Below are 15,993 nucleotides of genomic sequence, written 5' to 3'. Positions count from 1 at the left end.
TTGATGCTTGTAAAGTAGCTTATTCACTGTTAAAAACGCAGCCCATTCGAAGATTTTTGAGGCACTGGGGGGATAACAATTGGATGATAACTATCTGGATCCGTAGTATCTCCTCCCTTATGAAGTGGAATTTCCCAACCAAGTTTCCATTAAACTGGGTAACTTGAAGTTTTAAATAAATCGTTTACTATAGAAAGAAGAAGAGGGGCTAGTATCGGTACCCATAGCCTTCAAAATTTTAGGGGGAATCAGATTGGGACCAGTTGCTTTATTAGGAGAAATACGCTTCAGGGATTTAATCACTGTCTGGAGATCAATTTCATTAAAGACAAATTTTACAGTATGGTTTAGAATAGTGGTTGGGATACTTGTTGTAGAATTTACCCTATTTGTCAAGACTTGATCTGACAGACATATTTCCGCAACCGTAGTAAAATGTAAGTTAAGAGTCTTCGCTATTTGTATGGGGGAAGTATGTAAGATGCCATGTTGATCGTTGATTTCAGTTATGTTAATCTTCGATCTTGGCTTGATATGTCAATTAAAATTGGATTTCCTAATGGATGGTGAGTCGGTCAACGCCATAAAAGTGGCAGGATTTGCCGCTCAGATAGGTTTGGATAGGGGTATCTTTAAGATACTCAGCAACCCAAATCAAACTTCAGTCGTAAGTGCTGTAGAGGGTGTGGTTAATCCCACACCTGTTAATGCATCCGAGTCACTGGTGGTACTAACCTAACCAGCGGGAGTGGTGTGGATTGCCAAGGGTAAAATCCTTGGTCTTAATAGTGCAGGTAATGTCTATTATGACTATAATTCCGTCTCACCTAGAGCTTGTGTATTGGTACGCAAGGACACTCATGCCTTTCCGCTCTCAATCCATCTCTCTAGGGACACTGCCGTGGTTAAAATCCTTTCCCCTACCGCTGATGGGAATGATGAACTAACGCTGGCTTCTACTTACTTTCCTTATGATGACGCTCTGCCCCCACCATCACAGGAGGTGACCAATCTGGTAAACCACTGTGAAAGGTCGGGAAAGAAACTCATTATAGGTTGTGATGCGAACGCTCACCATGTTATCTGGGGCAGCAGTGACTGCAACGATCGTGGTGATAAACTAATGGAATACGTGGTTAGTACGAAACTTCATATTCTTAATAAGAACAATGAACCAACTTTTGTTACTCGTAATAGAAGTGAGGTCATTGATCTCACGCTAGGCACAGAAAATGTCGCAGCTCTAATTAATGACTGGCATGTGTCCAGTGAACCATCACTGTCGGATCACAGACACATTTGCTATACAGTCAGGATGAAAGTGGTTCCGGTTTATACCGAACTTCGCAATCCCAGGCGAACCAATTGGCCTGGTTTTAGGGATGATTTAAATTTTCATCTGAAGGATGATAAGCCTAGGCTGTCATCGGTGCTGGATTTTGATTTGGCTGTTGATCGCATGCAACATGCCATTATCAACTCCTACCACCGCAACTGTCCGGTGAAGTCTGCCAACCAGCCAAGGTTAGTTCCTTGGTGGAACCACAAGATTTTCATGTATAAAATCAAAAATAAACGAGCCCCTCAATACATCTTAGATAAATTCCCGCCTTCCCCCATAATATTAATACGAGAGGTGCTAAAGATAATTTTTACATTTGAAAATGTGTTAAAACGTTTGGGACAAGGACTCCGAAAAGTGTCAAAATAGCAGGTTCTCAAAACTGGAATAAACTTCCAAATCCGTTAAAAGACATTAACCTCTTTAAAAAATAATTACCACCCATTATTTGACTCATATTAACTCGTCACTCTGGTGATTACTATTATGTCATTTACTTTTATATAAATCACTCGTAGAACTTTTCTCATTTAATTTAATTGTAACTGGACTTATGTAAAGAAGTTGTAAACTTATAAGATGATACAATAAAAATCTATTATTATTATTATTGGCAGACTTCGCAAAGAAACTAGGAGGCTTTTTAACAAAGCTAAGAGGTCGGGTGATTGGGTTGCCTAGAAGCACACCCTCACTGCGTACCATAAGGCCAAGAGGGACTCGTGGAGGAATTTCTGTGAGAATATCTATTCCCAATACGGCAAAGTTAATGAAAATTATGGCCAAGGATAAGACTAAACATCTTGACACTATTAAGCTGAAAGATAACAGTCATTCCTCGTCAGGTAAGGAAACTCTAACTCATATGTTAGATGTACACTTTCCTGACTCCCTATAAGTCTCCGGGGCCGGATGGGATAATTCCCATTCTGTTGCAGGAGGGCATTGATATTATCTGCCCAATGTTGAGTAGAATCATAAGCCTATAACCTCTAAGTTTGAAACGCGCATAGAGCCCTTTGTACCACCACTGGACTGGCGAAAAAGAAGAAATCAGGCGATAGTATCGGCACCTGTTAGAGATAAATTGAAGCTTCTTCCTTCCCCCTTTCTCTCTCTACGCACCTTCCTAAAGATTTTGGAGAAATTGGTAGAGAACTATATTAGGGGGGAGGTTATTTCTCATTCACCTCTCTCTACGGCTCAGTATGTCTACCAAAAAGGCAAATCTACTGAGACTGCCCTTCATGGCATAAATAATTGCATTGAAAGGGCTATCAACTATAAGGAAATAGCGTTAGCAGTTTTCCTTGATATAGAGGGCGCTTTCGATAAGGTGTTCAGCGCAGTCATCATGAAGGCTGCAAAGCGTTTTGGCATTAATGACACTCTGTGTCTCTGGATCAAAGCTATGCTGACGAATCGTGTGGTGGTATCCTCCCTGCTTGGTGAATCCCTTAAGATCACCACCAGCCGTGGTTGCCCGCAAGGTAGTGTTCTATCACCTCTGTTGTGGTGCCTGGTTATGGATGAACTTTTGGTGAGGCTAAACAGGGATGGGTGCCACTGCTTTGGCTATGCCGACGATATCGCCATTATCTTTACAGGAAAGTTCCCCAACACTATTAGCGATTTAGTGAGAAGGGCTCTTGCATCAGTAGAAAACTGGTGCAGGGAAGTTGATCTTGCGGTTAATCCTAATAAAACGGTTCTTGTTCCTTTTACTCGTAAAAGGTTGCAAAACTCTTTTAACAATATCTCCTTATTCGGGACTATTTTGAGCGAAAGCACGGAGGTGAAGTACCTTGGTGTTATTCTTGACAACAAACTAACATGGAAGCCCCACCTTGACTCTATAGTTAAGAAGGCTAAGATGATACTTTGGAAAACCAGGAGTGCAGTTAGCAGGTCATGGGGTCTTAGCCCTAAAGTGGTCTTCTGGCTGTACACCATGATCATCAGACCATTGCTCTCTTATGCTGCAGTGGTCTGGTGGCCTAGAGTCCAAATTAAGACTGTGCAGAGTGATCTACCCTACAAAGGCTGGCTTGTGTCAGCATCACAGGAGCTATGAGAACAGCCCCAAGTGCTTCTCTAGAAATTCTCCTGAACATTCTTCCTCTTCATCTTTTTATAGAAGAAGCTGCTGCCATGGGAGCATATAGGCTCAACCAGAATGGTTGGTGGAAGGCGAATATATGGGATAATAGCCACACCAAGATCTATCGGGAAATTTCATGTCAGTTATCTGTCTACCTAATGGGTTCTGATATGATGGCTACGAAGCTGCATTTTAGTAAGTTAATACTTATTATCCAAGCCGTACGGAGGGGGCCAACCATAGTACCCTCCGGGCCAGAGGAGAAATCGTCTGGTTTACCGATGGGTCTAAGACCCGCTCTGGATCTGGTTCGGGTATGTATTGTCTTACTAGCAATCTCGGCTTCTTTGAAAGCCTTGGTGTTTATGCTAGCGTTTTTCAGGCGGAAATTGCCGCTATTTGCTTCTGTGTTGACTTTTGTCTCAAAAAGAAGCTTAATGGCAAGGTTATCCAAATTTATTTGGATAGTCAGGTAGCCCTCAAGGCCCTCAACCAGTTTCAGGTCTCTTCAAAACTGGTGTACAGCTGTCTGAATCTCCTCTCGGAGCTAGGTACCAACAATAAAGTACAACTCTATTGGGTTCCTGGCCATCGGGGGTACTATGGTAATGAGAGGGCCGATGTCCTAGCTAAGAAGGGGGCAGAGGCTGGGTTCTTTGGTCCTGAACCTGCCGTTCCTATCTCCTCTAGCATAGTTCGCGGCCTTATCTCTAACTCCATGACGGACCGTCAACTCAAGCTTTGGCTTGAGATGGATGGCCAAAGGCAGGCTAAAGAATTTATCTCGGGCCCCTCTAGGCAGAGAGCTAAGGAGCTGCTCTCACTTTCCAAATTTAATATCAGGTTGATCGTTGGCCTACTTACAGGTCACTGTCCCCTTAACAGACATCTTTACCTGATTGGAATCAGTGATGATCCAATCTGTAGGGCTTGTCAGGCTGAGGAGGATACCGCCTCTCATGTTCTTTGTAGGTGCGATTACTACGCAGCCCAAAGATTCGAGCATCTTGGTATACATCAGCTGGAAACTTCTGATTTCTATAATATACCGGCCAAAAGGATTCTCCGTTTTGTGTCGGATATCGGTCTTTTTAAGTCTTAAGGTTCGGGGTTGCACAATGGACCTCTGGTCGAAGTGCGCGAATGGGCTTGACCTTAGCCCTTCACCCCTTTCACTAATAATAATAATAATATCTATGGTTTTTTATTTACTTTGTAAAGTAACAACAAAGTTTTCTGGATTTATTAACGATAAGTGCAGAGTCTTAACAAATTTAGTTGGTTGTTTAGTTAGGATAATTTTGCGAACGCAATATATAGGTAAATTGTCGGAGGCACCATAAGGTAGCACACCACTATCAATAATTCGAGATAGAAGACTTATATAAATATGGTCGATTAATGTTCCGGATTTTGGTCTTGTAACTTCTTTAATTACTTGTTTTAAAGTTGCGGTGACTAATTGAAGAACTTTAATGTTACTAGATTTAGATAGAGGTTTGACGTCACAGTTGAAGTCTCCGAACAGGATAATTTCACCAGAAGCATTGATCAAGATAGATTCAATATGTGGTTGAAAATCGTCAAAAGATTGAACAAGAATGTTTGGCGGACAGTAATAAACCGCAATGATGAAAGGTTAAGGTTTTAAAAAATGTCAATTGACATCAATACATTTCTATGTACGAGTCATTTGGGATACTGACAATATTTGGTGAAGACCAAGGCTGTAGACTAAAAATTAGTCACATAAATATACCCAGCTTGCTACCACATCTGGATGACGTTATCCTCCTGATAAAAGATTATGATTTTGATATTATGTGCCCTTTAAAAGGCTCTCTTTGGAATTAGGTCTACTTTTTCTAAATAAGAAACTGCTTAAAAATTTGAGTTTTATTTACAAAGAATGCATGATGAAAATATTTCATTAAAATTAAACCAAAATATTATTCACTAACAATCAAACTAAAAATATATCATCTTGTAGAACTTGAATTAGATTGATACCAGGACTCTAAAGCATTATTCACAACAATATCCGCAGTGTCTTCCGAGATCTAAAAATAAAAAATATTCAGTGACTTTCAAAGCATTTTTTTTATTTAGTCACCTCTCTTATAAATTTTAGAGCTGAACTTGATGAATTAATATTTAAAAGAGATCTTCGCAATGTAATGAATAAAGAGACCATCAAGTTTATCAGAATTTTCTGTGAACCTGAAGCAATTACTTTATCCCAAATCCTAAAAAAGGAAGCCATTTTAGTTATTGTTCCAGAATTTTCTTAACATAAGATTGTAACGTTAAATAGATAATGATAATAATAATTGAAAGAATGATTTTAGTTAAAAAATAACTATTCACTATCAAATTTAAGTATTTTAATGGAGGGTAGGCTTCCCTAAATTTTTTGTTTCCTATTAATGACGTCATTAGCGGGTAGATGTTTATTTTGGTTGCTACTCGAGGGATGCAGGAGAAAATGTTTCGAAGGAATTAAGGGGAAAACTTGGGTTTTCTTAATTTTATTTTGCATATGAAAAAAATTTGGGGGAGTTTGCATGACCCCACTAAAATATTAAAAACGTGCACCCAAAAAATTGACACTTACATACGTGTATTTGATTCTACCAAAAAATAGAACTGTAGGAACTATGTAGCAATTCTACTACTAAACATCTCTCACCAGCGACAATTTATGAGGTCAATAATAGGTAACACCAAAAGTAAATAGGGGGAGAAAGTCTGGCACTTGGGTCCAACCGCACGACGTCTTATTTGAGGGAAAAAATTTTTGGGCTTCGGAAATGACTTCCCCCTCGCCTCTTTACAGGGACACAAAGGTATCGGTTGTACTCCGCCACGATGAAAAATAGTTCTCTATAAAAAACGTGAATATTAAACTTTTGCTTTCGATAATTTGGTTAATTTAGTTCCTAAATAAAGTAGATATATGATAGAAACTAAAATGCGACATTTAAAAAAATAATAACACGACTTTTGAAAAGAAATAAACCGTAACTAGAATAACGCTCACTTAAATCGTGGAGAGCGTGGCGCCATCTAAGAGCAGAGATCGGGACTAACTGGTAAATCGACGATGTTAAGGCCTAACAATTTGCAAGTTTAACTGAAATAATAGCTATAGCTACGAGCTTTTTTCGTTTATTTTACAATTGATATAGTAATTATTAATTAAAATCCACCGTTATCGAAGGAAATAATGGTCAGCATTTGACAGAGAGATTATTTGAAATCGCGAGGCGGTGACATGGTTGCCAGGGATTAAAATTCAAAATTTTTGTCTTGAGCGCGGACCGGAATACCACAAATGCACTACTTCGCGCGTAATGTGCTATCCTTATTGGTTAGAAATATGACGTGATCACTAGCTCTTTAAAAAGGGTGTCAAGCATAGTGGAAGGTAAAATCTGAAGGCATTGATAGACTTTCTCCCCCTATTTACTTTTGGTAACACTTGGTTTGAAGCCCTTCATATATGTCCACAAGCCGAGTAGTACTTGAAACCACCTTTTTAAGCTAAGCCTAAAAGCTCTATGAAAATATAAAGCTCAAAGTGAAATTTTTCATACTCTAAGCTTAGCTTGAAACCCAAAAATCAAGGCTCACACATGCCTGGATGAAACTGTAAATTGGAGCATTTTCCCATTTCCCACCTCCCTCTACATAACCACTTGCATTTCCTTTTGCCTTTTAACTCATTACATATATATTTTGTGTTGAATATAAATAGAAAGCTTGCGAAACCCTAATGTGAAGATCAACACGCAAACCCACCCTTCTATGATTAAACAAGACAAAAATTATTTAAAAAAATAAAAATATTTTACTGGATACAAATTTATATCTTTGAGAAATGAATTATTTCACTGGTCTTAGGCGTATCTATAGCGAATTGATAGTTAAATTTATTATCATTTTCTTTGTTTTAAAAAAAAATTACATATTTGAGTGTTGCAGAAGCCATTTGTTGAAATACTGTATTTTAACAAATGACTTTAGACCTTGTGCAGAGATTTACCTTTCTAAAGAGGTTTCTGGTAATACTCCAGCAAAGCACTGTGAAAACCACACTCCAAATGGAAAAGAATTGAAAACAGAGATGAGATGCAAATGTTGATATAACTCCAAATCCTCTTGTTTTAAAACTTGAATAACTTTCTCAATCTTTTTAAAGACAAAAAAAACGGTGTTAAATCAACTTTTACCCCATAGACACCTTAAGGTTATTTTTAAATCAATTACTAAATATTTTTTACTAAAACCTGGCATAGATAGATAGATTTACAGCATATCCTCATTGAGATAGAGAAGATAGAAAACTAGTGGAATACGATCTTCTTATACAGTTTTCCATTGGGGTGGCTCGAAGGTTGCTCAGAGCATCCTCTGGTTTTTCTTCTTACATCACTCCTGCTCGGAGTTTCTCGGAGGATCCAACACCAAAGCTCCCAATGGAATGAATAACTTTTAAGAAGCACACTTTTTGGCGTACTTCTCTTTACCCAGCTCTCATTTCATTTAAAGTGCCCTTTTTTGCCACCTCCGACCAACAAGATGGGGTAGCTCGGAGCACTCCGCAACCCAATCGAATAAGATTTTATTTTCGGAGCACTCCAGCAGTGCTTGGAGGTTGCCAATGGAAAACGAAATAAAAAATCGTCTGCTAACAAGCACCACAAATTGTTTTTAACCTAATTAGCGTCAATCTCCCCTAGCTTTCTTTAGACCTGGTGGCAGAAATGTTAAATTCATGGATATACAAGTATAATAGTTATAGCACATGGTTTTTGTCTGAGTTCTGTGATTTGGAAGTTAGGAAATGAGTCATTCAAAAACTTCAGTTCCCATTTGATTTTTGAATAGTTAAGTTCTTTTGTAAGTTTAGACTTAAATAATAAAGATGTTTGGATGGAGAAAAAGAATAGAATCAGCAAACCAAATTGGATATTTTCAAGACCTAAAAATTCACTAATAGATGTCAAGAACAAGGATTATATAAGTTCTTTCCCTTACCAAAAAATAAGTTGGATTTCAGTTTGTATTTAGTTTGTATACACATTATTAGTTGATATTAACTTGGTATTAAGTAAGCTCAAGTTGTCAGCATATTTCAAGTTACTAGTTGAAGGGGTAATAAGTTGTTATTCAGTTGGTAGGAAAATACTTCTTTTGCTAAGTTTGTAATTAGTTGGTTTTTAGTAGTCAGGAAGTTACATATTATTTTTAAGTTGGTTTTAAGTAGTTAAATGTAAAAGTTGATTCTGGTTTAGTTGGAAATAAGTTGATTAATAAAGACGATTTAAGTTATTTTTTAGTAGGCATTTGTCCCAAATACAAACAGAAAACCAAGTTGAAATACAAGTTGTCATAAGTGGTTTTTAGCCAACTTATTTTTTGGTAAGGGTTGTCAAAGTTGAAGCCTGCTTCCCCTCTCAATACAATATAATATACTTACAAATAAGTTTGAGTTAGAAGAATTATCCTTAATTAATCTCCAGAAATGCTTCAATAAAAAATATGCTCTACTAGGGTGAGAACATATTTGTGTAAAGGTTGTTGCCAATGAAAGCATACACTGAGACTTGATTTCTAACAACTGTAAATATAATTAATTTCAGTATTTAATCAATTTTAAACCATATATTATGGACAAAAAAACTTCAAGTATCAAATAATTAACTAATTGCCCTTACCAAAAAATAAGCTTAATGGTCTAGGAAATACCAACTAAATACCAACTTAAAAACTACTTAAAACCAACTTACAAATAATATGAAATTTTCTGACCACTAATTACCAACTTAAAGAAAAAAAGTATTTTCCCATCAACTTAATAACAACTTATTACCCCTTTAACTAGTTTATTGAAATATTCTGACCACTTGAGCCTACTTAAAACCAACTTAACTTCAACTAAAATGTGTACTATACCAACTAAAATCCAACTTATTTTTTGGTAAGGGTGGCATGCCAAACATACAACATAATAAATATACATAATACCCCTTACCAAAAAATAAGTTGGATTTTAGTTGGTATACACGTTTTAGTTGACGTTAAGTTGCTTTTAAGTAGGCTCAAGTGGTCAGAATATTTCAATAAACTAGTTAAAGGGGTAATAAGTTGTTATTAAGTTGATGGGAAAATACTTTTTTCTTTAAGTTGGTAATTAGTTGGTTTTTAGTGGTCAGAAAATTACATATTATTTGTAAATTGGTTTTAAGTAGGTTTTAAGTTGGTATTTAGTTGGTTTAAGTTGGTATTTGGAACAAATACCAACTTAAAGTATATCCTAGACCACTTATTTTTTAGTAAGGGACATTTTTTTTACTCTTATGTACCAACACATGTAACATATAATAACTCATAAGTATGCAAAATGGAATGATTGAAAAAAGGAAGTTTCCGAACAGGAAACTCGTCTCTTCCTATTCTTTCAGTGACAAAATAGATCGTTAGTTTCATGGCAAGAAATACGAGCGTACACGCATTTAGGTTTGAAATTCGAAAAAAACTAACTTCTGAAACGGAGCCAGTGTTTATAATAGTTAGTTTTATCTTCAAATTCAATAACTCATCATTATTTTCCAAAAGTAAGCGTTATTTACACTTTTGAAAGCATTTCAATTTTCAATATTCTTTGTCTGGTTGGTCAAAAAGGCTGCCGGCGGATCGGCAGCGATTTCTCGGATATCGTCCAAATACTAGTCCTCAGTTCGCAGAGAGTTGTCAGTCCGTCGGTACGTAATGGTTTAACCCTTACCAAAAAATAAGTTGGTTTTTAGTTGGTATTCACATTTAAGTTGATATTAAGTTGGTTTTAAGTGGTCAGCATATTTCAGTAAACTAGTTAAGTGGGTTTTAAGTTGGTGGGAAAATTCCTTTTTCTTTAAGTTGGTATTTAGTTGGTTTTTAGTGGTCAGAAAATTACATATTATTTTTTAAGTTGGTTATAAGTTGGTTCTTCAATTCTGATAAGTGGTCTTTATTAAGTAACATTTTAAGTAAGTTTTAAGTTGGCTTTAAGTGGTCTTTATTAAGTAACATTTTAAGTAAGTTTTTAGTTGGTTTTAAGTTGGTGTTAAGTTGTTTTTAAGTAGGTTTTTAGTTGGTATTTGTCTCAAATACAAACTTAAAACCAACTTAAATAGTTCTTAGACCACTTATTTTTTGGTAAGGGAAGTTGTCATTGGCGAAACAGAATATCATTAAAAAAATTGCATTGGGTGAATAAGAAGTGTCATACTTATGTTACTTATGGTATGCCATAATAAAAACATGTTTGTGATGTAAATTACATCACTTCCAACTCTGTGACAAAAAATGCGTCCTCAACTTTATAGAAGAGAGACTGAAGTTAGTAGCAGATTTTAAAAATGCAGAATTAGAGCGTTTTGGGCTTTTACAATCTATAGTTTAGCTCGTGATTCGCAATCACGAGATTGATTCCATGGTAATCTTTTCAATTGCACAAGGATTTTAACAATTTTCTATTTTTGGGTCCATGGAAATGTTACACAACAGAGGCATACTTATGAGTGACTATGTTACACATTTGAAAAATTAATTACCTACCTGTTGTTCATGATTTAAACGAAGTTCGCCTTCATCTAACAGAATCATGTAAGTAAGAAGTTGAGGAAGTGGAGTGTGCTCATTAGCTATCTCAATAACCAGAAGACAATGCTGTAAATCTTTGAACTGCTCTTCTTGATGTTTTTGAACAAATTCGTGACTTTCTGGATTTTGAGGAAGAACGCCTAGAGAAAACCAATTAATTGTGAATTTAAGTAATTAAATTATATAATTGGACATTCCCCATTAGGGAAATTTTTTCTCATAAGTCGAGTAGCTCGCACCTCATTCATAATTTCAAGCGAGGACGAAATGTCGGTGAAAGTGAATACTTTCGTTTGTATAATTAAAATACGTAATTAATTAAAATCCCTTTCAAAGTGAATAGGTTAGGCCCCACAAGTTTTAAATTAATATTAACTTAATTTTGAGGTACCACATTTAAGGCTTTTGTAAGTACTGTAAATAACATAACATTAAAAAAAAATCTAAAAATGTTAATTGATGTTGAGGGGTCAGACATTTAATCAAGTACCCTCACTGAAAAATACAAAATCTACGAAAAAAAATTCAACTGTTATGAATTTTCAGAAGTAAATGAACCAAAGTTATCAGATATATCCCTTACCAAAAAATAAGTTGGATTTCAGTTTGTATTTAGTTTGTATACACATTATTAGTTGATATTGAGTTGGTATTAAGTAGGCTCAAGTTGTCAGCATATTTCAAGTTACTATTAAAGTGGTAATAAGTTGTTATTCAGTTGGTAGGAAAATACTGCTTTTGCTAAGTTTATAATTAGTTGGTTTTTAGTAGTCAGGAAATTACATAATATTTTTAAGTTGGTTTTTAGATGTTTCCCTAGTAGGATTTAAGTTGCTTTTAAGTAGTTAAATGTAAATGTTGATTCTGGTTTAGTTGGAAATAAGTTGATTAATAAAGAGGATTTAAGTTATTTTTAAGTAGGCATTTGTCCCAAATACAAACTGAAAACCAAGTTGAAAAACAAGTTGTCCTAAGTGGTTTTTAGCCAACTTATTTTTTGGTAAGGGATATTAAAATTTTTAAGAGGCATTTTCCCTAACGGGCGGTTCTCGGTTGAAGAGCGAAGCCATCGCCATAGGCAGTTCCTATGCAAGTGCTTGCCTGTGCACGGCGTTTTAGAGAGGTACTCGCTGTCTCAACAGGAAACGCATCAAGGCAGCAGCGGCTGTTGTCTTCCCCCCATTTCACTGGTGCCTAGAGATGATTTTTTTTGTTTAAGCTGGAGGAGGGTGTGAATCGAGAAAGTCGCACGGTTAGGGGAAATGCCTCTTACAGTTTTGCTATCCAATTAACTTCTGGTATTATTTTAAAAAAATGTATTTTTTACCAATCCATATTCTGGAAACCAAACCAATAATCCACCAAAAATATAATTCTGGGAATATTTTGAATATATTCAAGAGAAGGATTTTCAAATACATCAATTCCATGGATAATTATACAAAGAGATGTTTGACAAATCCCCCAAATCTAAGAGAAAAATTCACAAATCCTCAAGAAAAAACAATAAAATTCAGTTGGATTTTTTAAAAACCCACAAATATAAAAAAAATTAACTGGATTTTGTAAGTCCTGTACATTTTTAAATGACTATCCAACTGTTCACTTGATGTTGATGCTCATGATTATCTCATTATTACGACACTTATTCTAGAGCCAATGTTTTTTTACCTAATAATATGTTCCATATATACTCTCGGTACTTTGTAGATAAAGAAAACCGCAAGCAAAATTGGGAAAGTTTAGGCAAGCTAATAAGTTTTTCATTAAGTAGGACTTCCAATGATTTTTTCTCCTCAACTCCACGAAATCCAACTTTATCATAATAGTATGATCTGAAGTTCCTGAAGTCATCAGCCATAATTAAACCTGTAAGTCAAAAATTAAAATTGCTTTAGATATAACATGGAATAATGAATTTTTTTAAAGGTAATATAAATTCCAATACATTCTTTATGGAAGACCCTAATAATAAACCACTAAGCAGTGTTAAAAATGTCAGACAAAAATAGTATCTAGGCTATATAACCTATAAGCTTTTTTTCCAAATTTGTGTTCTAAATTGAAAACCGCTTTGTAATGGCAAAGTGATGGTACATTAGGGAATGTAAAATTGTAAATTTCTGATGTCACAGTTCAAAATTTCAGAAAACTTATTTCTTTTGGCTTCTTTCCAGACTTTCTTAAGCAACATATAGGCTTCTGATAACATACCGACATTCTCCCAACTTTTCCTGATACATAATCTGACTAAGGACAAAATTCAAGAATAGCCCCGCCGCCCTTTTTTTATTATTTTTTTTTCGAAAGAGGGAAACTTGTGGATTATATCGGTGCCAAATGTTTTTTTGGGGAAACTTAAGGATAAATTTTACTTTATGGGAACGGGTTCACTAGAACACGCGACGGACTTATTCAGACGTAAAAAGTGTGCAAACCATACTAAGCTTTCAGGGGACAATAATTCGACTGTAGTAGAACTCGTGAAGATGAAATCATGTTTCAATTATTTCCTTTGGACTAGACTACAATAAAATGGAATTATTTTCTAATATTGTGGACGATTTTTGACAAATCATTTTCGAGTTCTTCCAACATACTTCGGGATCCGGGGAAAAAGTGGGGCTTTGGGTGGGTACAATATATGATCGTATAAAATATTCAAATTTAGTTGGCCTCCCAAATAGGAATTTTGTAATGGAAATTTCCTAGTAGAGAGGCCATTGATGGGGAAAAGGTGAATCAAGGTGAATCAATTGGCCTCCCAAATAGGAATTTTGTACAGGAAATGTCCTAGTAGAGAGGCCATAGATGGGGAAAAGGTGAATCAAGGTTAATGAATTGGCCTCCCAAATAGGAATTTTGTAATGGAAATTTCCTAGTAGAGAGGCCATTGATTGAGACGCCCAGTGTGCAAACAACAGTAACGTAACCTTGAAAATGATTTGTCAAAAAACGTCCACAATATTTGAAAATAATTCCATTTTATATTAGTCTAGTCCAAAGGAAATAATTGAAACATGATTTCATCTTCACGAGTTCTACTACAGTCGATTTATTGTCCCCTGAAAGCTTAGTATGGTTGGCACACTTTTTGCGTCTGAATACGTCCGTCGCGTGTTCTAGTGAACCCGTTCCCATAAAGTAAAATTTACCCGGCTAAGCATACCGTTGAGTTGGGAACAGGCTGGGAAATAAGGATTTTTTTTAAAGTGGACATTTGACCAGTGACCCCCCTGGCCTAAAATAAATAAACTGGTCCATGACCAGTGCAGATCGTCTGCTACATTGGAATAGCGACTTGTACGGGAACGACTAATAATTTCGAAAATCACAACTCCGAATACAAAATTCCCATAAATTCCCATATCGCCGAATTCCCATTACGTAGAATTCTCATACCTTCGAACCAAAACCCCGAATACAAAATTCCCATAACTTCGAATTCCCATAACTTCGAATTCCCATAACTTCGAATTCCCATAACTTCGAATTCCCATAACTTCGCATTCCCATAACTTCGCATTCCCATAACTTCGCATTCCCATAACTTCGAAATCCCATAACTTCGAATAGTAGTTTTTTGGGTACGGAAATGCTAATTATTATTCTCAACTCAATGGTGAAGTTTGTTTTCGTTGTAAAGCTCTCTTGCGAAATTGAATAGGAGAAAGCGTGTTGATTTCAAATAAATGATGAAAAAAGGACTATAATTAACGGAAATAATGGAAAGATTCAATAGGCCATATCATAAGTAACATAATAACAGTAAGTATGACAATTAACGAGATTTACAACGGAACTGATTTTCATAGCTATTGCGCAATCCAGATGTTTTATCAGCACAGAGCCCCCTAGTGTCTAAAACACGCGAGACTTCCGCCTAAGCCAAAATATCTGGTTTCCGATAGATCGGCCGAATATTACACTTAATTGATAAAATAAAAAATAAAATTCGGCGGCACGAGCCCAAATATGTTTTTTGGCACGCGTGATTCGCACGCGGGCTTAAAAACATAGGCAAAGTTCCTCACGACTCCAGAACGGGCTCTCCGATATTAGGATTATATTCTTAAAGAAAATTATTCACCAAGGACGGTAACTTCAAGAGAGTATCTTTGTCGCAAAAAGGTTCTGTAAGGAAATTAGAATTAAAGCAATAGAAAGTGTCTTACTAATTGTAGTTATGGCACCTATGGCTATATTTAGTTATATATTTGAAACTCAGGTATTATAAATATCATACGTCTATAATATTTTTCAATAAGTATATCACTTTGGATAATATTTTACTAACGTCTCGTAAGAGCTAATCACAGAGTGACGTCATCATGGTACGAAAATCGCCCCGCTAGACACGATAACGAGCAGACGCAAAACGTCACCGAAGTCCATTATAAAGTCTCTCGTATCTAGCTCTTAGTAAAAGTTTTGCATGTAAAACATAGGAAGTGGCAGACTTATGTAAAATATTATAAACTTATGTAAATATGTACTGGTGAAATAACACCACCCGAGTTCAACTGATAAATTACCTATACTTGAAAATTATCATTAATGATTATTTGTAATTTAAGATTAAATCTTGTCACATCAGGGCCGTGCCGAGCTTTCGTGGGGCTTCAGCACCTTCAGCTTTAGGGCCCCCTAACAGTCCCTCATGGGCCCTTTTCAACGGGACAATGCGGATTTTAGCCCACCCCCTCCCTCCCACTTTCCCCTGTGTCCCATATCAACTCAATCTAATAATCACCCCGATAAACATCCCCGATCAATGCCAATTTATTTGTTGAGAATTTGGAAGACGTTTTATGAACGACATTTTCTTTGTGTGGTCAGGCAATAGACAAAATTTAGACGCTTTTCACCAATCTATTAATCATATTAATTCGAAAATTAAATT

The 15,993-nt window shown here is 36.0% G+C and overlaps 1 protein-coding gene across 3 annotated transcripts; it reads right to left on the bottom strand.

Annotated features, from left to right (window-relative positions):
* Positions 1–5,354: 5,354 nt before the first annotated feature.
* TBC1d7 (TBC1 domain family member 7) lies at positions 5,355–14,272 on the bottom strand. 3 transcript variants are annotated; one of them, XM_090170693.1, is made up of 7 exons: positions 14,246–14,272; positions 12,762–12,959; positions 11,046–11,230; positions 8,926–9,066; positions 7,489–7,634; positions 5,557–5,689; positions 5,355–5,503 (listed from the first exon to the last, which is right to left on the bottom strand). In XM_090170693.1, the coding sequence occupies exons 2-7, from the start codon at positions 12,949–12,951 to the stop codon at positions 5,423–5,425; spliced, it is 876 nt and encodes a 291-aa protein (XP_090026819.1). In that variant the 5' UTR covers positions 12,952–12,959; positions 14,246–14,272; the 3' UTR covers positions 5,355–5,422. The 3 variants fall into 3 exon arrangements, with proteins under 3 accessions (XP_090026819.1, XP_090026807.1, XP_090026814.1); XM_090170681.1 differs by lacking the exon at positions 14,246–14,272 and adding an exon at positions 13,120–13,470; XM_090170688.1 differs by lacking the exon at positions 14,246–14,272 and adding an exon at positions 13,305–13,470.
* Between the last annotated feature and the right edge of the window lie 1,721 nt (positions 14,273–15,993).

Source organism: Leiobunum rupestre, chromosome 1 (assembly GCF_980474605.1).
Source record: "Leiobunum rupestre chromosome 1, qqLeiRupe1.1.hap1, whole genome shotgun sequence".
In the NCBI taxonomy this organism is placed as follows: domain Eukaryota; kingdom Metazoa; phylum Arthropoda; class Arachnida; order Opiliones; family Sclerosomatidae; genus Leiobunum; species Leiobunum rupestre.
The sequence above is the reverse complement of the archived record's forward strand: the minus strand, read 5'-3'. Positions and strand labels throughout refer to the sequence as shown.